The sequence below is a fragment of the Elephas maximus genome, chromosome 2, assembly GCF_024166365.1.
Source record: "Elephas maximus indicus isolate mEleMax1 chromosome 2, mEleMax1 primary haplotype, whole genome shotgun sequence".
Classification (NCBI taxonomy): Eukaryota; Metazoa; Chordata; class Mammalia; order Proboscidea; family Elephantidae; genus Elephas; species Elephas maximus.
This window is the reverse complement of record NC_064820.1, coordinates 122,574,034-122,589,907: the sequence shown is the minus strand read 5'-3', so window position 1 is coordinate 122,589,907 and position 15,874 is coordinate 122,574,034. Positions and strand designations below refer to the sequence as shown.

The 15,874-nt window shown below is 39.6% G+C and overlaps 1 protein-coding gene across 2 annotated transcripts in view; it reads right to left on the bottom strand.

Moving 5' to 3' along the window:
• Positions 1-13,299, bottom strand: part of DCP2 (decapping mRNA 2) — a 61,679-nt gene extending 48,380 nt beyond the window's left edge. Inside the window, exons 1-2 of one of the 2 annotated variants that reach the window (XM_049872299.1) lie at positions 13,039-13,298; positions 807-931 (exon numbers count right to left, since the gene is read on the bottom strand). Coding sequence is in view for 1 of the 2 variants with exons in the window: in XM_049872289.1 (XP_049728246.1) it covers positions 13,039-13,091 (53 nt within the window). In the remaining variant the exon portion in view is untranslated. Of the gene's footprint in view, positions 1-806; positions 932-13,038 lie in introns of both variants that reach the window. The other variant, XM_049872289.1, reaches the window with a different exon arrangement.
• Between the last annotated feature and the right edge of the window lie 2,575 nt (positions 13,300-15,874).

Below are 15,874 nucleotides of genomic sequence, written 5' to 3'. Positions count from 1 at the left end.
AGAAAAAGGAGCTTAAGTTTTACATACGCTACAGTAAAATATATAACATGCTACCTAATGACGTTATCTAAGATATAAAATTTAAACTTTTCTGTATAGTATTTGGAATCTGGTCCCTGCCCATGTGCCCAACCTCTTCTAACACCCTGTGAGGTTTATACAGCCAAGCTGCCTAATTTCTGAAGGTGCCCTAAGTTACCATCCGTACACTGTATCTATCGTCCTCTTCCCTTGTCCACCAAACAAACTCCTAATTCATTCTTCAAGACTTACAACTCACTCTTCTATAGAGACAAACCAGGCTCCTATGAACAGACTTTTAACACTCTCAGACTTCCCATTTCAGCAATTATCTAATTTTTATAATTGTCCATAAAAAAAAAAAAAAAAAAGCTCACTGAGGTAACATTCTTTGTCTCTGCAACTTTTTATTCCCATTAAAATTTATCTTTTAAATGTTCATATAGGTTCCCATTCCTGGTAAAATGGCGTTAAGTACACTCCAATTCGTCCCTCCCTAAATCACAGCTATAAAACCCGAACAGAATGCACAGAACAACTATTTGAGGGCTCTAAAAAGTAAACAGTAGCAAAATTAAGGAAGACCAGCACAGGTAGCCCCCAATTTACAATCTGGTTCCGTCCCAATGACCCACTATAAGCCGGCTCTGACATAAGTCGAATACCTCTGTTTTTAGTTTTCATTATTGCCTTTTATTATCAGTATCTTTAAGAATCCAATCTTTGTCTTTGGAAGTTGGAAACATTACATATAAACTTAAAGATAGATTTTAATAAATACATACACAAAAAAATCCACTAATCATAAAAATTTACTGATGATGAAGAAGGGAGTTGAACGATGTTGGCATTTTGTCAGCTGCAGTAATAACTCCATTTGTGGAAGGTTCTGGATCACCTGGATTATCACCTGGGAATGGGGAAGGCGTTTCTAGTCAGAAAATTACTGACAGTTGTCTGTATGGTTTTTGTCTTTTTTTCTTCACAAATTTCTCAGTAACATCTCACTGCTTCCCAAATCTGCCTATTGACTATTAGCAAAGCAATCAGCATTTGGGTCTATGTTTTCAAGCAACTGAAGCTCAATTTAGTTTAGAAAAAACTCTGGCTAATCCTTTCACTGTAAAAATTTTTGACAACTTCTCTCCTTGCTCGTCTTCTCTATTTCTTTCTTCTTCAGCATTTCTTGCCTGTTGCAAGGCAGCATTTTTAACAGTAAATCATAAAACTGAACATCTGCGAACGAACACCTGAGAATAACATTAGCAAATTACTTCGTGCAACACTGTATGTAGTACATATTACTAACGATAAGAAGTACCCAAAAAAGGGACAGTTTTAAGTGCAGTTCATCATAACTCAATTACATTGTAAACTGGGGACTACCTGTATTATAAGTAAATTCACCATTCCCCACCTGCCCCGCCCCCACTGCACTCCCTGACCTGGATGGAGGGGAGGGGGCATAGAAGTGGACATCAGGGGACAGAGAGCTCCAGGAGAAGCCCTCTAGTGACATCTGCCTCAAGGACCAAGAAAAGGGGTGTAATGGGGTCTCCAAACACTCTTGAGTCAGTGAGAGAAATTCTTTGTTTTCTCTTCTCCATTCTTTTATGCTCCAGCCCCCCCAAGCAATCTCATGATTCCAGAGGTAGCAACAACAATAGCATCAATGGGGATCCAAAGAGGCTAAAAGAAGGGAAACTTCCTCTCCACTTGCTACAATTGTGGTCCCATGAGAGTAGGGCCAACCTCTACTGCTTTTTTGCTTTCTTTGCTCTCCAGCTGCTTGGTCCCAAACATGAGCACAGTCAAAGAAAAGTTCACAGCAGAGTAACTTTTTGGTCAGGGGACCAAAAAAGGGGAGGCTCAGAGAAATGGCCCCATAAAGTTGTTTATGAACTCCGGAGTCCATCCCCAATCTGTGCGTGCTTGGATTAGATTCTAACAGCGTGCCACAGACTGAGGATTGAACTATGAGACAGATGACTACACAGATCCCATACTGATCACTGGGTGGTACATAAGGGATACATCCAAAGAACACCGTAAAGATTAGCCCTTTTTAATCTGACCTTATTTAATTTACTTCCATGTCTCAAAAAATACCGCACCTATTATTTATTTTCTGTTTGGGGCATTTCCTATTGGCTTCCACTATAGAAGATGAGGAATAACTATTCTCATTCCCATCCCATTCACCCTTCTCATTTCTCCGTTCTCCCAACAAAATTATATCATGGTTTTGGTTAGGTCAAAGTTTCTCAAGCTTAGCATATTGACATTTTAGAGCAGGTAGTTCTGTGTTGTGAAGGGCTGTCCTGCACCTTGCAGAATGTTTAGCAGCGTCTCTAGCCTCTACCCATTAGATGGCAGTAGCACCCTCCCAACTGTGACAATCAAAAATGTCAGATATTGCCAAATGTTCCTGGGGAGGAACAAATTCATCCCAGCTGAGAACTACTGATTAGATCAACATTCAGTCTCTACATTATTATGACTCTGTAAACACAATTCACAACTAAACCATGTGGTAAACCATGATTTTTTTCCTTTCCTGAACAATTCTTTCTTCTCCCTATAATTAATAATTGTCTTTTCTTTTGCTTCATTTTCTCTGTAGTTGTCACTAATTCAACCCTCTACCATTTCTCTAAATGTTTTCTCAAGATGCTCATTCAAATGCAGCAGTTTCACCTTGAAGCTTTTCCTAGAGTCTTCCGACCTGTCCCAATCTGGACAGGTTGCCCTCTACACCTAGTGCACATCTGTTATTCTATACCATCTCTTCGCTAGGATCCTATGGTTTCCTATGCCTTTATCCTGTATTAGATCTCATGTTTCTTAATCCTGTCTTCCTCCTCGATTTACTTTGTTTTCATGGGAAGTATAGTCTCCATACCTTTTGGAGGAAGGATACAGGGAAGGTAAACATTCAGACACTGTACATCTGAAAATATCTTCACACTTAATAATTTGGCTGAGTAAAGAATTCTAAGTTGGAAATCATTTACCTTCAGGATTTTGAAGACATTGCTCCTTGCTTTCAATTTTGATGTTGAGAAGATTCAAGCCATTCAGATTCTTAATACTTTGCATATTCATACCTTCTGTCCCCAGTTTTCTGAAATTTCCCAGTGACTACTGTTTATCCAAGGAGTCCTGGTGGCACAGTAGTTAAAAGCACTCAGCCACTAACCAAAAGGTCGGCAGTTCGAACCCACCAGCCACTTCCTGGGAGAAAGATGCGGTAGTCTGCTTCGGTAAAAATTTACGTTCTTGGAAACCCTATGGATTCGCTACGAGTTGGAATCAACTTGACAGCAGTTGAGTTTGATTTTTGGTTTTTATTTTTCACCCACTGGGCTGACTATTCAATGGATCCTAACTGGAAACTCAAGTCCTTCGATGCTGAAGTTTTCTTGAATTGTCTTGCTGATGATTTCCTCCCACTCTCCATTCTCCTTTTCTTTACCTCCTGGACCGAATTCACCTATGACTCTTGTCTTTCCTCTGATATTTCCTACCTCTGATTTTTCCCCCTCTGGTTTTTTTCTTTTTTTTTCCATCACTTCACTTCCAACCCTTCTATTGAGGTTTTTGTTTCTGCTCTCATATTTTTAGTTTCCAAAAGCACTTTTTAGTTTTAATTATGCTTTTATATCCTGTCCTTATTTCATAGTTGCAAAAAATCTACCTCTTGAAGGAGACCAATTTAAGTTTTGTTTGTTTTTAAGCTTTCTTCTGTTTGCACAGCCTGGTTCTTCCTGGTTGCTGTCAATTTTGATCTCCACCTTTCATATTAAGAGGCCTTTCTCAGATGTTCATATTTAAGTGTATTAGACCACAAAGCTGTTTAGGAGGCTTATCAAGCTATGAGGCATAATTTAAGGGGATGTATCTAGGCCATTTAGCTAAGGAACCTTTACTGTCAGTATCCTTAAGTCTTTCTTTTGGGGCTGGTCAGACTGCCTACAGAAGAATCTTCCAGTCTCCTGCCTGGAAGGTAAAAACCTGCTGTCATTCTAGGAACTGCGTCGGGGAAGCAGGCAGGACTTTCAGTATATAAGATGTATAAATTTGGTTTTCCCATTTTTCAGTATAATCCAGAGCAGATTAACACTACTACAGTAGTCTCTCATTCACTTCTTTCAGGTCTGCTAAGTCTCATACCACTTTTCCCTCTGTTTTAATTTTCAGAACTTTGTTGCTCATGTCTTGAACACATTCTTCCCTTTCCTGTAGGTTTATGCATTTACTGTTTTAGTGGAGTTTCGGAAGGGAAGAAACAAAAGTAATTGTTTGTGTTCAATATAATATCTTTACCTAGAAATCTTCATTTTAACATGTTTACAGAGGATATTAGCCACAACTTAAAATGTGAAAAGAAAATGCCTCAGACAAGGAAAAAGTCAACCTTATCCCTGTCCCAACACACCCTCAAGTGGAAAAAAGGTAAACTGGGAATAAGCAATGCGGCAAAAAACACTGGGTAATGGCAAGGTCTGTTCATGTAAAAAGTAGAGTGTTCACGCCTCTGACAGATGTTTCCCCGGCAAAGCGAGGGGGAGGGGGGAATGGAGGAACACCACAACACCTGAGGAGCGTTTTTTTTTTTTTCCTTTCCTTGTATTTTAGTTTCTCATTAAAGTTAATACATATTGTTTTATGACACTGGTTAACAACCCCACGACATGTCAACACTCTCCCTTCTCAACCTTGGGTTCCCTATTACCAGCTTTCCGGTTCCCTCTTGCCTTCTAGCCCTTGCCCCTGGGCTGGTGTGCCCCTTTAGTCTGATTTTATGTGCCTGTCCAACCTTTGACTGAAGGGTGAACCTCAGGAGTAACTTCATTACTGAGCTGAAAGGGCGTATCAGGACCATGCTCTCAGGGTTTTTCCAGACTCTGTCAGGCCGGCAAGTCTGGTCTTCTTTCTGAGTTAGAATTTTGTTCAACATTTTTCTCCAGCTCTTTCCAGGACCCTGTATTGTGATCCCTGCTAGAGCAGTCAGTGGTGGTAGCCGGGTAGCATCCAGCTGTACTGGACTCAGTCTGGTGGAGGCCACGGAAGATGCAGTCCATTAGTCCTCTGGACTAACCTTTACCTTGTATCTTTTAGTTTTCTTTATTTTTCCTTGCTACAGAACAGGTGAGACCAGTGAAGTATCCTGGATAGCCACTCACAGGCTTTTATGACCCCAGGGGCTACTCACCAAAGCAGAAGGCAGAACATTTTCTTTATAAACTATGTTATGCCAATTGAGCTAGATGCTCCCCGAGACCATGGTCTGCAAAGCCCTCGGCCCAGCAGTTCAGTCCCTCAGAGAGTTTAGATATGTCTGAAGCTTCCATGAACTTGCCTTGTACAAGCTGTGCTGGCTTCCCCAGTATTGTGTACTGTCTTACCTTTCGCCAAAGGAATCAGTTATCTATTGTCCACTGAGTGTTTTGTCCATTCTCACCCCTCCCCTCCCTTATAACCATCAAAGATTATTTCTTTTCGTGTGTAAACCTTTTCATGAGTTTTTATAGTAGTAGTCTCATACAATATTTGTCCTTTTGTGATTGCCTTATTTCACTCAGTGTAATGCCTGAGGGTTCTTTCCTAACTTTAGCAGACAGATTGAGTGATGATGCCCCAGAACAAAGATTCCACACACTGGCATTATAGCATAAGAGCCAGCTCTCTATCTATACACATAAAAGAGAAGCCTATCAATAAATAAGCCCATCTACAGACTCATCTTAAATATAAAAATGCAACCAAGAATCACCCAACATCTAAGGAAAACCTGGGAGAGGACAAAGATAAAATTCAACAAGCCAAAAAACTGACCCTACAGAAAATATACTTCAGCAACCAGAAGAAAACTGGGGTGAGAACTGGAACTAATTATAACTAAGGTCTTCAAAGAAATTTCCCTTTCCAGGGCAGCTCTATTTATTTTTAAGGCACACTCAGAGAATATGTTCCCTTAGAAATTAAAACTATCATTACTAAACTAAACTTAACAAAAGCACTGGAACATAAAAACCTTGCTTCTCAAAGTGCTGACCCTGGACCACCTGAGAGCATAAATTAAGTGTAAGATGAGAAGTAACATTTTAGTCACATAATGACTTAGAAAATTTACCTCCCCAACAGGAAAGCTGGTAATAGGGAACCCAAGGTTGAGAAGAAGAGTGTTGACATGTCGTGAGGCTGTTAAACAATGTCATGGAACAATGTTTGTACTAACTGCTTGATGAGAAACTAGTTTGTCGTGTAAACTTTCATCTAAAAAAAAGTACAACAAAAATTTTTTCAAAAAAAAAGAAAACTTACCTCCCGGAAGCTACTTTAGAATGTACACTAGCAAAACAAGAATGAAAACCACAAAAGGATTAAACATGAGTGAATGTATACAACCTGGGGGATATGTAAATGCGAATTCTAGCATGCCAGCTGTTTGGCAAGTCTAGGGAGCAACCAGTCCAGATTGGAATAAGAGGGTGGAGGTCTCCAGGAGAACAATCTGGGGAGGAATTCTATAGACTAGAATTGGAGTAGATGTATATAACAAAGGTAAAGATGCAAGGAAAAATGAGTATGTAGAAACTCTGGGGGAAAGTCACAGATGGACAACAGAATCATAGTCCAAGTATGAAGCAAAAACCTAAAATTAGAACAGAAAATCAATCAAAAAAAAAAATTTTTTTTTTTTTTTTTTTTTCAAGAATAGCTGGAAGGGACATATAAGACTATGTGGGCAGCTCCTGTCTGGAGGGGAGATGAGAAGGCATAGGGGGACAGAAGCTGGCTGAATGGACACGGGGAATACAGGGTAGAGAGAAGGAGTGTGCTGTCTCATTAAGGGGAGAGCAACTGGGAGTACCTACCAAAAAACCAATCCAACCCCACCGCCATCGAGTCGAGTCCGACTCATAGTGACCCTATAGGACACAGTAGAACTGCCCCGTAGAGTTCCCAAGGAGCGCCTGGCGGATTCGAACTGCTGACCTTTTGTTTAGCAGCTATAGCACTTAACCACTACGCCACCAGGGTTTCCAGGAGTGCACAGCAATGTGTATATAAATTTTTGTATGAGACACTGACTTGACCTGTAAACTTTCACTTAAAACACAATAAAAATTTAAAAAAAATTTTTAATTAAAAAAAAAATAGCTGGAAGAAATCAAGGCATACGCTTCCTTCCCAAAGGTAGCATCATTTTGACCAATTTGTAGACTATAAGGAGAATCTATCTGGACACTCTCCCTAAGATCCCTAACAAAGGGATCTTGTCAACAGCCCCACGAAAAAGACATAAAATCCTAGCCCCTGATTTGCCTCTACAGTGAAAAAATAGTTTACACAGTTATATTATTCTTATTGGTCCACTTCTGCAATCAACCAACAGTAAAAAGTACAAGAAACTTCATTAAGATTGCAAAATGGAATGTAAGTAAATTTTCATTGTTAGCAATAGTTATGTTCTATAAATTACACTGTGAATGTTGAATTAGCCAATACCTTTGATCACAACATTTTCAAATGAACATTACATAACCTTGTATTATGTACGTGTGTTACTGTTTCAAGACTCCTTACTTAATACATACTGTTTATTCATTAACACTGAACTCATGGTCAACAGCATTGTAACTCATGCCTAAACAAAGTCTATTTAACACACATTTTCTCCATAAGGCACATCACAGCCTTCTTGCACTTAGGAACACTAGAAAGTACTTCAGTACTATGCTTGGGGGCCATTTTAAATAGCAAAATCACCAACAAAAACACAAAAATGCAAAAAAAAAAAAAAATTACATGAAAAGGACACTTGTTTACAGTATAAGAGCTGAAACTGGAAAACAGTGTGCTGCCTATTCAACTTAGGGTGGAAATGTGCACCTCAGGCAACTCAAATTTTTCACCACTTTATTCAAGTCTGCAAATGACCATGAAAACACATGAGTATTGATTTGGGGGTTACAGTAAACTTCAGCAACTAGGCAAATTCACAAACATGGAATCTGTGAATAATGAGGACTAAACTGTATTATCAAGCTTAATATTTTTAAATTCACCTGGAGAGAAGCTGAAGGAATGGTTAAGAAAAGACAGAACATTAACTGCCTTACCTCATCAAGCAGAGACTTAAGAGATTGTCTTATAAGTTTATAAAGCAGAAATACAATTTTAAGTATATTCAAGTCACAAAGGTAACAAACAAAACAACTTAAAATAGTAATATAATCATGTTGGAAGTAGGGCAAGGGCAACAAGGGTGTAATAAACCAAACCTTTACCTAATATCTAACAAAACCTGAAAAAACCAAAACCTGTTGCCATCAAGTCGATTCCAACTTATGGCAACCCTGTAAGATAAAGGAGAACTGCCCCACGGGGTTTCCAGGGAGTGCCTGGTAGATTCGAACTGCCCACGTTTTGGTTAGCAGCCGAACTCTTAACCACAAGGCCATCAGGGTTTCCTAATATCTAACAACGTAAACTAAATCCTCAATCTAACATCTGAAGTTGATAAAACAAGAAACCAATACAAGTATATTTAAAAATAGTGAAGTACCTAACAGAGAATCCAACATAAAACAAGTAAAAGCAGATGCCCTGGAAGCACAGCACAGGGACAGAAACAAGTAGGACAGGAGACTGCTGCTTTTCATTTACAAACTCTTTTGTTTTTAAACCATTTGCATTAGGACTTTAACAATTAAAAGCTGTAACTTGTGAAAAAAAGAAAAGTCTGCCTTGAGCATTATGCTCTTTTAAGAACTAATTGTATGGGGTCAAAGAGACATCAGCAACTTTAAAGATTAAATGGAACCTTGGGGGGCAGTGAGTTTATGTTAACTCAGAAAAAGGAGGGAGAGAATGGCCGCACAATTCGAAGAACAGTCAGTGTCACTGAACTGTACCTGCAGAACTGTTGAGTTGGTTGGTGTGTTTTGTTCTGTATATTCTCAACAACAACAAAATACAATTTTTTTAAATATAGTTAATAGTGGAGGAGGTCTTTAAGGAAGTTTATAACAAAAAGGAAATTTAGATAAATGAAAATTGCACATATTTAACACTTACATTTTGTGACTGTTTTGGCCTGCTTTGAAGATTTAAATGCGTATACATGTATACGTGTTTTATGTATGTGTATACACAAACACACATATGACACATATACTAATAAAAAAATAGCTGGTAAAAAAGGCTTTTACAGTAATTTGTTATGGAAAAAGTTTCTCTCTACCTCATAGAATGCATCTTTGCAATGTTCCCACACATAGAACATTAGCACAAGGAAAGGCAATTAGTACAAAAATGCTTCAGTAGAATTCCACACTAAAATGGCAAGCTGAAGATGAGCACAAATTAATTAATCTATTCTATCACCAAAAGAGCAGCAACATTAGTTGTGAGAAAATACCTTTCGCCTTTTAACACTAGAGTTGCCTCACTAATTCTTTAACAAAAGGGCTTTTTAAAAATTCTAAGCATTTCCTTGAAAGAGAAACAAATGGCCAAATTGCAGTTTTGGGTTTCAACTTAAAAAACATACTTTTCATTTTTTTGATAATTGAGTTTAAATACTATCGAAAAGCTGTATTTGTTGGGGTTCCCCCCCCCGTGAAAATATACACAACACCCATTCAACAGCTTTTACATGTACAGTTGAATGACAGTGGTTACATACTTCACACTGTCACCATTCTATCTCTACCCATATTGTTTCATTACCATTAACTTAGACTCTACCCCTTGTAACCCTCTTCTGTGCTTTAGAGTTACTGTTGTCAATTTGAACTCATATAGATAATCTTTAAGAGCACAATGTTCAAGGCAAACATTGTTACTAATTGAGCTCTGTCAAAAATCTTTAAATATGAAAAAATCATGGTGCACCAAATCCTGCAGATTTACATTTTTATACATACGTTTCTAATTACAAAGCAATGTGTGTTCACTAGAACATTGTAGACTTCCCTTCCTCTCTTTTCATTCCATTCCACCCACAAGTAACCACTGTTAGTAGTTAAGGGTATATTCTTCCAGATTATTCCTGTGTTTATGCAAACACACGCACATACACACAGAAGGTTTTCAAAACTAGCATCAAATTACTAAATAAGTATTACACTCAATAGTACACTGTGTACATCTTTTCAAAACATAAGTATTTTCCCTCAGCAAGTTGCCTTAGGAATTTCTAAGGGCTGCACAGTATTCCAGTAAATGAAATGTTACATATTAAACCATGTGAAAAGTAACATCCCATCCCTTAGATATTAAGCAGTCTAATGGGCGTTAAAGTCACATTTTGAAAATTTAAGTCTCCTCCTCTAATTTTTCACATAAAAATAAATCTCAAGTTTTACAGCTTTCTAAAACATTAATATATGGGAATGGTGGAGAGATTGCTTTAGAATAGAAGAGGCTTACATGAAAGACTGGAGTAGGTAGGATTAGCAGGAATATGTAATCTACCAAAAAACCTCCTAAATATACTAATAATAAGCTGTAGAATTTAGTGGAAAATGAAGGGAGTAACAACAAGGGTCTAAACAAAATTCATAAAATTAAAAATACAAGAGCAAAGTAGTACAAAAAATTAAACCTCTTTCAACTTAAGTTTTATTTTTATAGAAATTTAAACAAATTCTAAGCGTAAAAAACTTTTTGGAAAAACCCAATCAAAACTTGAGTTAACATTAAAAATCTTTAAATTACTTAATAAAGATACTGTAAACATTAACTTGAAAACAGTATTACTTTTTAAAACTTGAAGTTGTATGAAACGGTTATATGATTTCATTATTAGTTTAGCAAGTGGCTAGCCCTAATTGTGAAACACATCATCCTTAGTTGTAGAGGGGGGGAAAAGAAAAATCAATTACTTGGATAAATTTTTTTCTTAGAGAAGAAAAAAGTTAACTCTACTCCAAAAGATTTGCATGAGAAAATAGCCTAAATACACTCACTGGAAAACCAAGTAACACTTAACAGATGTTGAACACATTGCTTGCAAAACACAATATAATTTTTTTGTGAACAGATTCCATATATAAAATCAATCACCTTCCTAATGGCTGATATGATTTCTTTAAATGATGTAATCCTTGGTAATATACAAATTAATCCTGAGACCAGTAGGAAAACTTTAGTTTAGATGCCCTGTAAAAAGTGTAAGATCGCCCTATCTTTTTCTAAATCAACTCTTGTCGCTATTAACTCACACATAATTACTGCTCACCTTTCCAAAGTGTCACCTGAATTTTTTTCTAATAATATGCACATCCTTTTAAAAATATTGGAAACATAAAGAAAATAAAGATCATAATCCCGTAATTCCCATTTTTGGTACACGTTCTTCTAGTCATTTACCCATACTCAGGTTTTTTCTTTTCTTTTCTTACCAAATTTGGAATCACAGAAAATAAGTACCTTTTAAACTTGTAAGTGGTTCACCTGAACTTATCATTTCCAAAAATTATAATTAAATATCACCCGAAAAGTACTGTGTCAATAGTTCTTATTAGTTGCAAAATTAGTCCATTTACTTATATACATGTATTTTTTTGGTGTGAGGTTTAAACTGTTTGACTTAACTCCCTATTACATCCTCCTGGTGTAGAAGAAAAAGCACAGGCACTGGAAAGAAAGGGACCTACGTTGCAAATCCTGATTTCCTCAATTACAGTGAATGTGACCTTGTGTAAATTACAACCTCTCCGTTCTGATGAAAATGGAAATAATTGCACCTACTGAATAGGGTTGTTGCGAGAATTAAATGATATATGTGAAAGGAGCACCCAGTGCTCAGAATAGAAACTCCACAAATATTAGCTTTTTCCTTCCCATTAAAAAAAAAAAAAAAAAAAGCGTGACTACGACACCACTGGTAGAAGTTGGCCACAGAAGTTAGGAGCTGTGGGTGGCGCAATGGTAAAAGCGATGGACTGCTAACCCAAAGCTTGCCGGTTCGAAACCACTAGCGGCTCCACGAAGAAGGTACGGTAGTCAGCTTCGATAAAGGTTTACAGCCTTGGAAATCCTACGGGATCACTAAGAGTCGGAACTTACTTGATGGCAGTGCGCGTAACTAAATGGGGTGTTATTGCATCGGAGTTCTTACTCATTTGCAATCTAACTTATTTCACAACTCACATACACCCGGCGAGAGCCCAGGGTATACCAAAAATATTACTTCATATAATATTTTAAGTCCAATTGTACACGTGTTGGCTATCTGAAATAACAACTGGTAAGCTGATGCAGAAAATTTATTTTGAGAAGCATATCATGACTTAAAACCCTGTGGTTGAGAACTTCCTTAAGGGTAATTAAGAGATGAAAAGAAAAGCAGCTCTGGACTCCCCCTTCCCCCAAATGAACAAAAAAAAAAAATTTTTTTTTTTTTTTTGGAGTCCCTAGGTGGGCACAAAGACTAACTGCTCATATGAATTTACAGAGAACGCCAAGGACATCTAAGAACACAGGAAGAGCAGTCAATCTGAAAACTGCTCCTTGCGTAGGTCCGGGCGCCCGGGATTCTAAGGCTTAGAACAGTGGGGGCTTATCTACAGAACCCGGGAGTGAGGCGGCGGAAAGAGGTGGAAAAACGGTCGGTGAAAGTCAGAGAGGCGGAAAAAAAACAATGGGAGGGGGAAGGGAAAGAGGCAGCCGAAAAACGCTGAAGCTTTGAGGAAGCGCCTTCACTTGCGGGAACGCAAAATAGCTGGGGAAAAAGAAAATGAGGAAATTCTGGGTGCTCCGCGGGGAAGGATGGAGGGGACCGTGAGAAACAGGAAGGCTGCAGAGGGAAAAGAGGGGTGGTGTCTGAGAGAACGGTCAACGGCAGAAAGCGGGCAACGGCGGGACGGGAAAGCAAGGACGGGGTGTGAGGGGCGCGGAAAAGTCCGGGAGGACTCTGGAGGTCGGCAGATCTAAGAGAACACGGAGGCCGAGGAGGCGACGAAAGGGAGCGTGGCCAACGAGCGCGGGGCGCCAGGGTACCTGCAGAGATCATCCAGGACGCTGCCGGGAATTTCCACCCGTTTGGTCTCCATGATAAGGACCCACAGTAGGAGCAGTGCATCCCGGCTCCGCGCGGCCGGGGACCGAGGGTACGGCACAGAGACTCCGGCTCACCCGAAAGCGAGCAACGGTAGTAGCTGCAGCGGCGGCTCCAACGAAAGCCAGAGAAGGAGGAGGTGGGGGCGGGACCCGCTCACTTCCGTCCGGCTCCCTCAGCCTTGGACCCCGAGGCTGGGCCAAGGCGCGGGGCGGAACTCCGGAAGCCACGCCCCTGCTCCGCTTGAAAGGCCCAATGGGAAGCTGGAGAGTCGGGAGCTGTGCAAGCTAAGCCAATGAAACGTTTTTTTATTGGCTCGCCCTGTCCAATCCGTCTTCAAGTGGCTCAGTTGCTACTCAGAAAACCAACTTCCCGCCGCCTTCGACGGAGCGCAGTGGTGGATACACGCATGCGCGCCCTGCCAGGTTTCTCACTACTAGGAAGTCTAGAGGGGCGGTTTATCCTGTAGACACCGGTGCAGGCTGCCGGGTATCTGGCATGGTCTGAGCGCCTTTCGGTGACTGAGAAGTGCTTGTATCTCTTCAGGGCTGATGCCAATGGTCAGTTCACCAAAAATATTGCACACACCCTCGCCGCCGCGCCATCCACCTCCAGGCCTAGGGCTGTGCCTGCTTTCACTTTCAAGCCCCTGAAGAAGGTATGCCATGTTTGAGGCGGCTCACTTCTGCCCCCTCCTTTGAGCGCCCAGCCCCAATTTTGGAAAACAAGGACTTTATCCCAGTGTCTGGAACATAGTGAGATCTTAGAAAATACTGATTGAGCTGAACTTGTGATCTGCATTCCACCCTCTGCACACACACTCCTCCAACCTGCTTGTCCTGATTCACTCCTCATCTTGCTTAATAGAATTCAATCCATTCAGGATCCTTGGAGAAACTGAATCTACCCGTTCTCCTCCTTTCTCTCTTATATCAGACCCAACCGGCCCCCACACCTGCTCAGTAATGAGTTTAGTCTATTCTACCATCTAATCTGTCTTTTCTCTTAATTTCTGTCCAAATGTCCACAGTCTTTAGGTTATTCATTTCTTCACAGTATTGTGAGAAATACCTAACCAGCAGCTTTGCCTCCATTCTCTACCGGTGCAGCTACCCAAGTTTTGTTTTGCTCTGTTTTATTCAGATGTGAACAGGTTACTATCTTCTCAGCCTCTGGTAGCTCCCTCTGTGTATGCTCAAGCTCAAACTCCGTTAACATTGTATAGGAAGCCTGTCACTATTTTAACTCCTGTTTTCCATCCTTGTCTTTTTACTCTTTTTTGATGAATTCTTCAAATTTATCTTCCAACCATCTACACGGTTTTTCATTTTTTTACAATGTATTTTTATTTTTCTAGAATTATCTTTGTCCTTCAAATATCCCTTTCTTTAAGTAAATAAATGTTAAGTGTTCCTTTCTTTTATTATATTCTTACTTCATGGATATATTTTTCTTCTTTGTGAGGATACTAATAATACATTTTTTAAGTTTTGTTCCTTTGAATAGTTTCTTACTCCTCCAGCTACTTTTTGCTATTAATTTGGTCTCTAGAATGGTCCTTGACTGCCACTCACATTTAAGAGTTAAAAAAAAAAGGGCACTAAAAAGATGAAGAGCAAAGTGCTAATGAAGCTAACTGGAAACTCAGCGCACGTGGGTGGAACTTGTTTTCTGAGAGCTTCACTGTAGGCTGATCTAGCTGGGCTATTGATTGGGAACAGATGGCATCAGTATCCTCCAGTCATTCTTCCTGGCTAGTTAAATTTTCTAAAGAGAAAATCCTTCCAATCTCCTGCCTGAAGGATAAGGCCCAGCTGAAAGTATTCTAGAAGTCAAATAGGAGAGCAAAGGCTAGAGTATTCCATTTGCTTCCTTCAGTCCCTCTTGACGCAGTACCAGTCTTAATCTGGGTTTCCTAAGAGGCCGACCCTGAGAAAATTATTTCAGTGAAAGTAGTTTATGTGGGAGGTGATCTTGGCAAACACTGGCAGTGGAGTAGGGTAGGGGAAGTGAGTCAAGAAAGAAAGTCGATGAAGTGTTCATTATTAAGAAAATTAGTTTTGTAAAAAATTAGCTTAAAACCACTGGAGGACTCTGGGGCGACACACCTGAGAGTTATTCCAGTCAAGGAGTAAGGGAGATGGGGTATATAAACATACATATATGCAGGGGTGGATTAACCTGTAAGCACCATATACACCAGCTTGCATTGAGTAAGGTACTCACAGACTTAATTGTATTTACTTACAATCCGTGGTAAGCAATTTCACATGGATTTCACGAAATCTTTGATGTGGTGGGGGACAAGTGAAATTGTGCACTGCAGATTGGTAGGAAGGCACAACTGAGCCTTCCTTATTGGGTAATCCAGCCCAGTGTATATGTATGTGAATGTGTGTGTATATATATGTATGTGTGTGTATATGTAAGTATATATATAAAAGTGTACCTTTAAGTCAAATTCATAGGTATTTGGGATTGAATTGTGTCCCCAAAAAAATATGTGTCAACTTATCTAGGCCATGATTCCCACTATGGTGTGGTTGTCCTCCATTTTGTGATCTGATGTGATTATCCTGTTGTTGTTGTTGTTAGGTGCCACCAAGTTAGTTCCGACTCACAGTGACCCTATGTACAACAGAATGAAACACTGCCCAGTCCTGCACCATCCTTACAATCATTGTTATGCTTAACCCCATTGTTGCAGCCCCCATGTCACTCAATCTTGTTGAGAATCTTCCTCTTTTTCGCTGACCCTCTACTTTACCAAGCGTGATG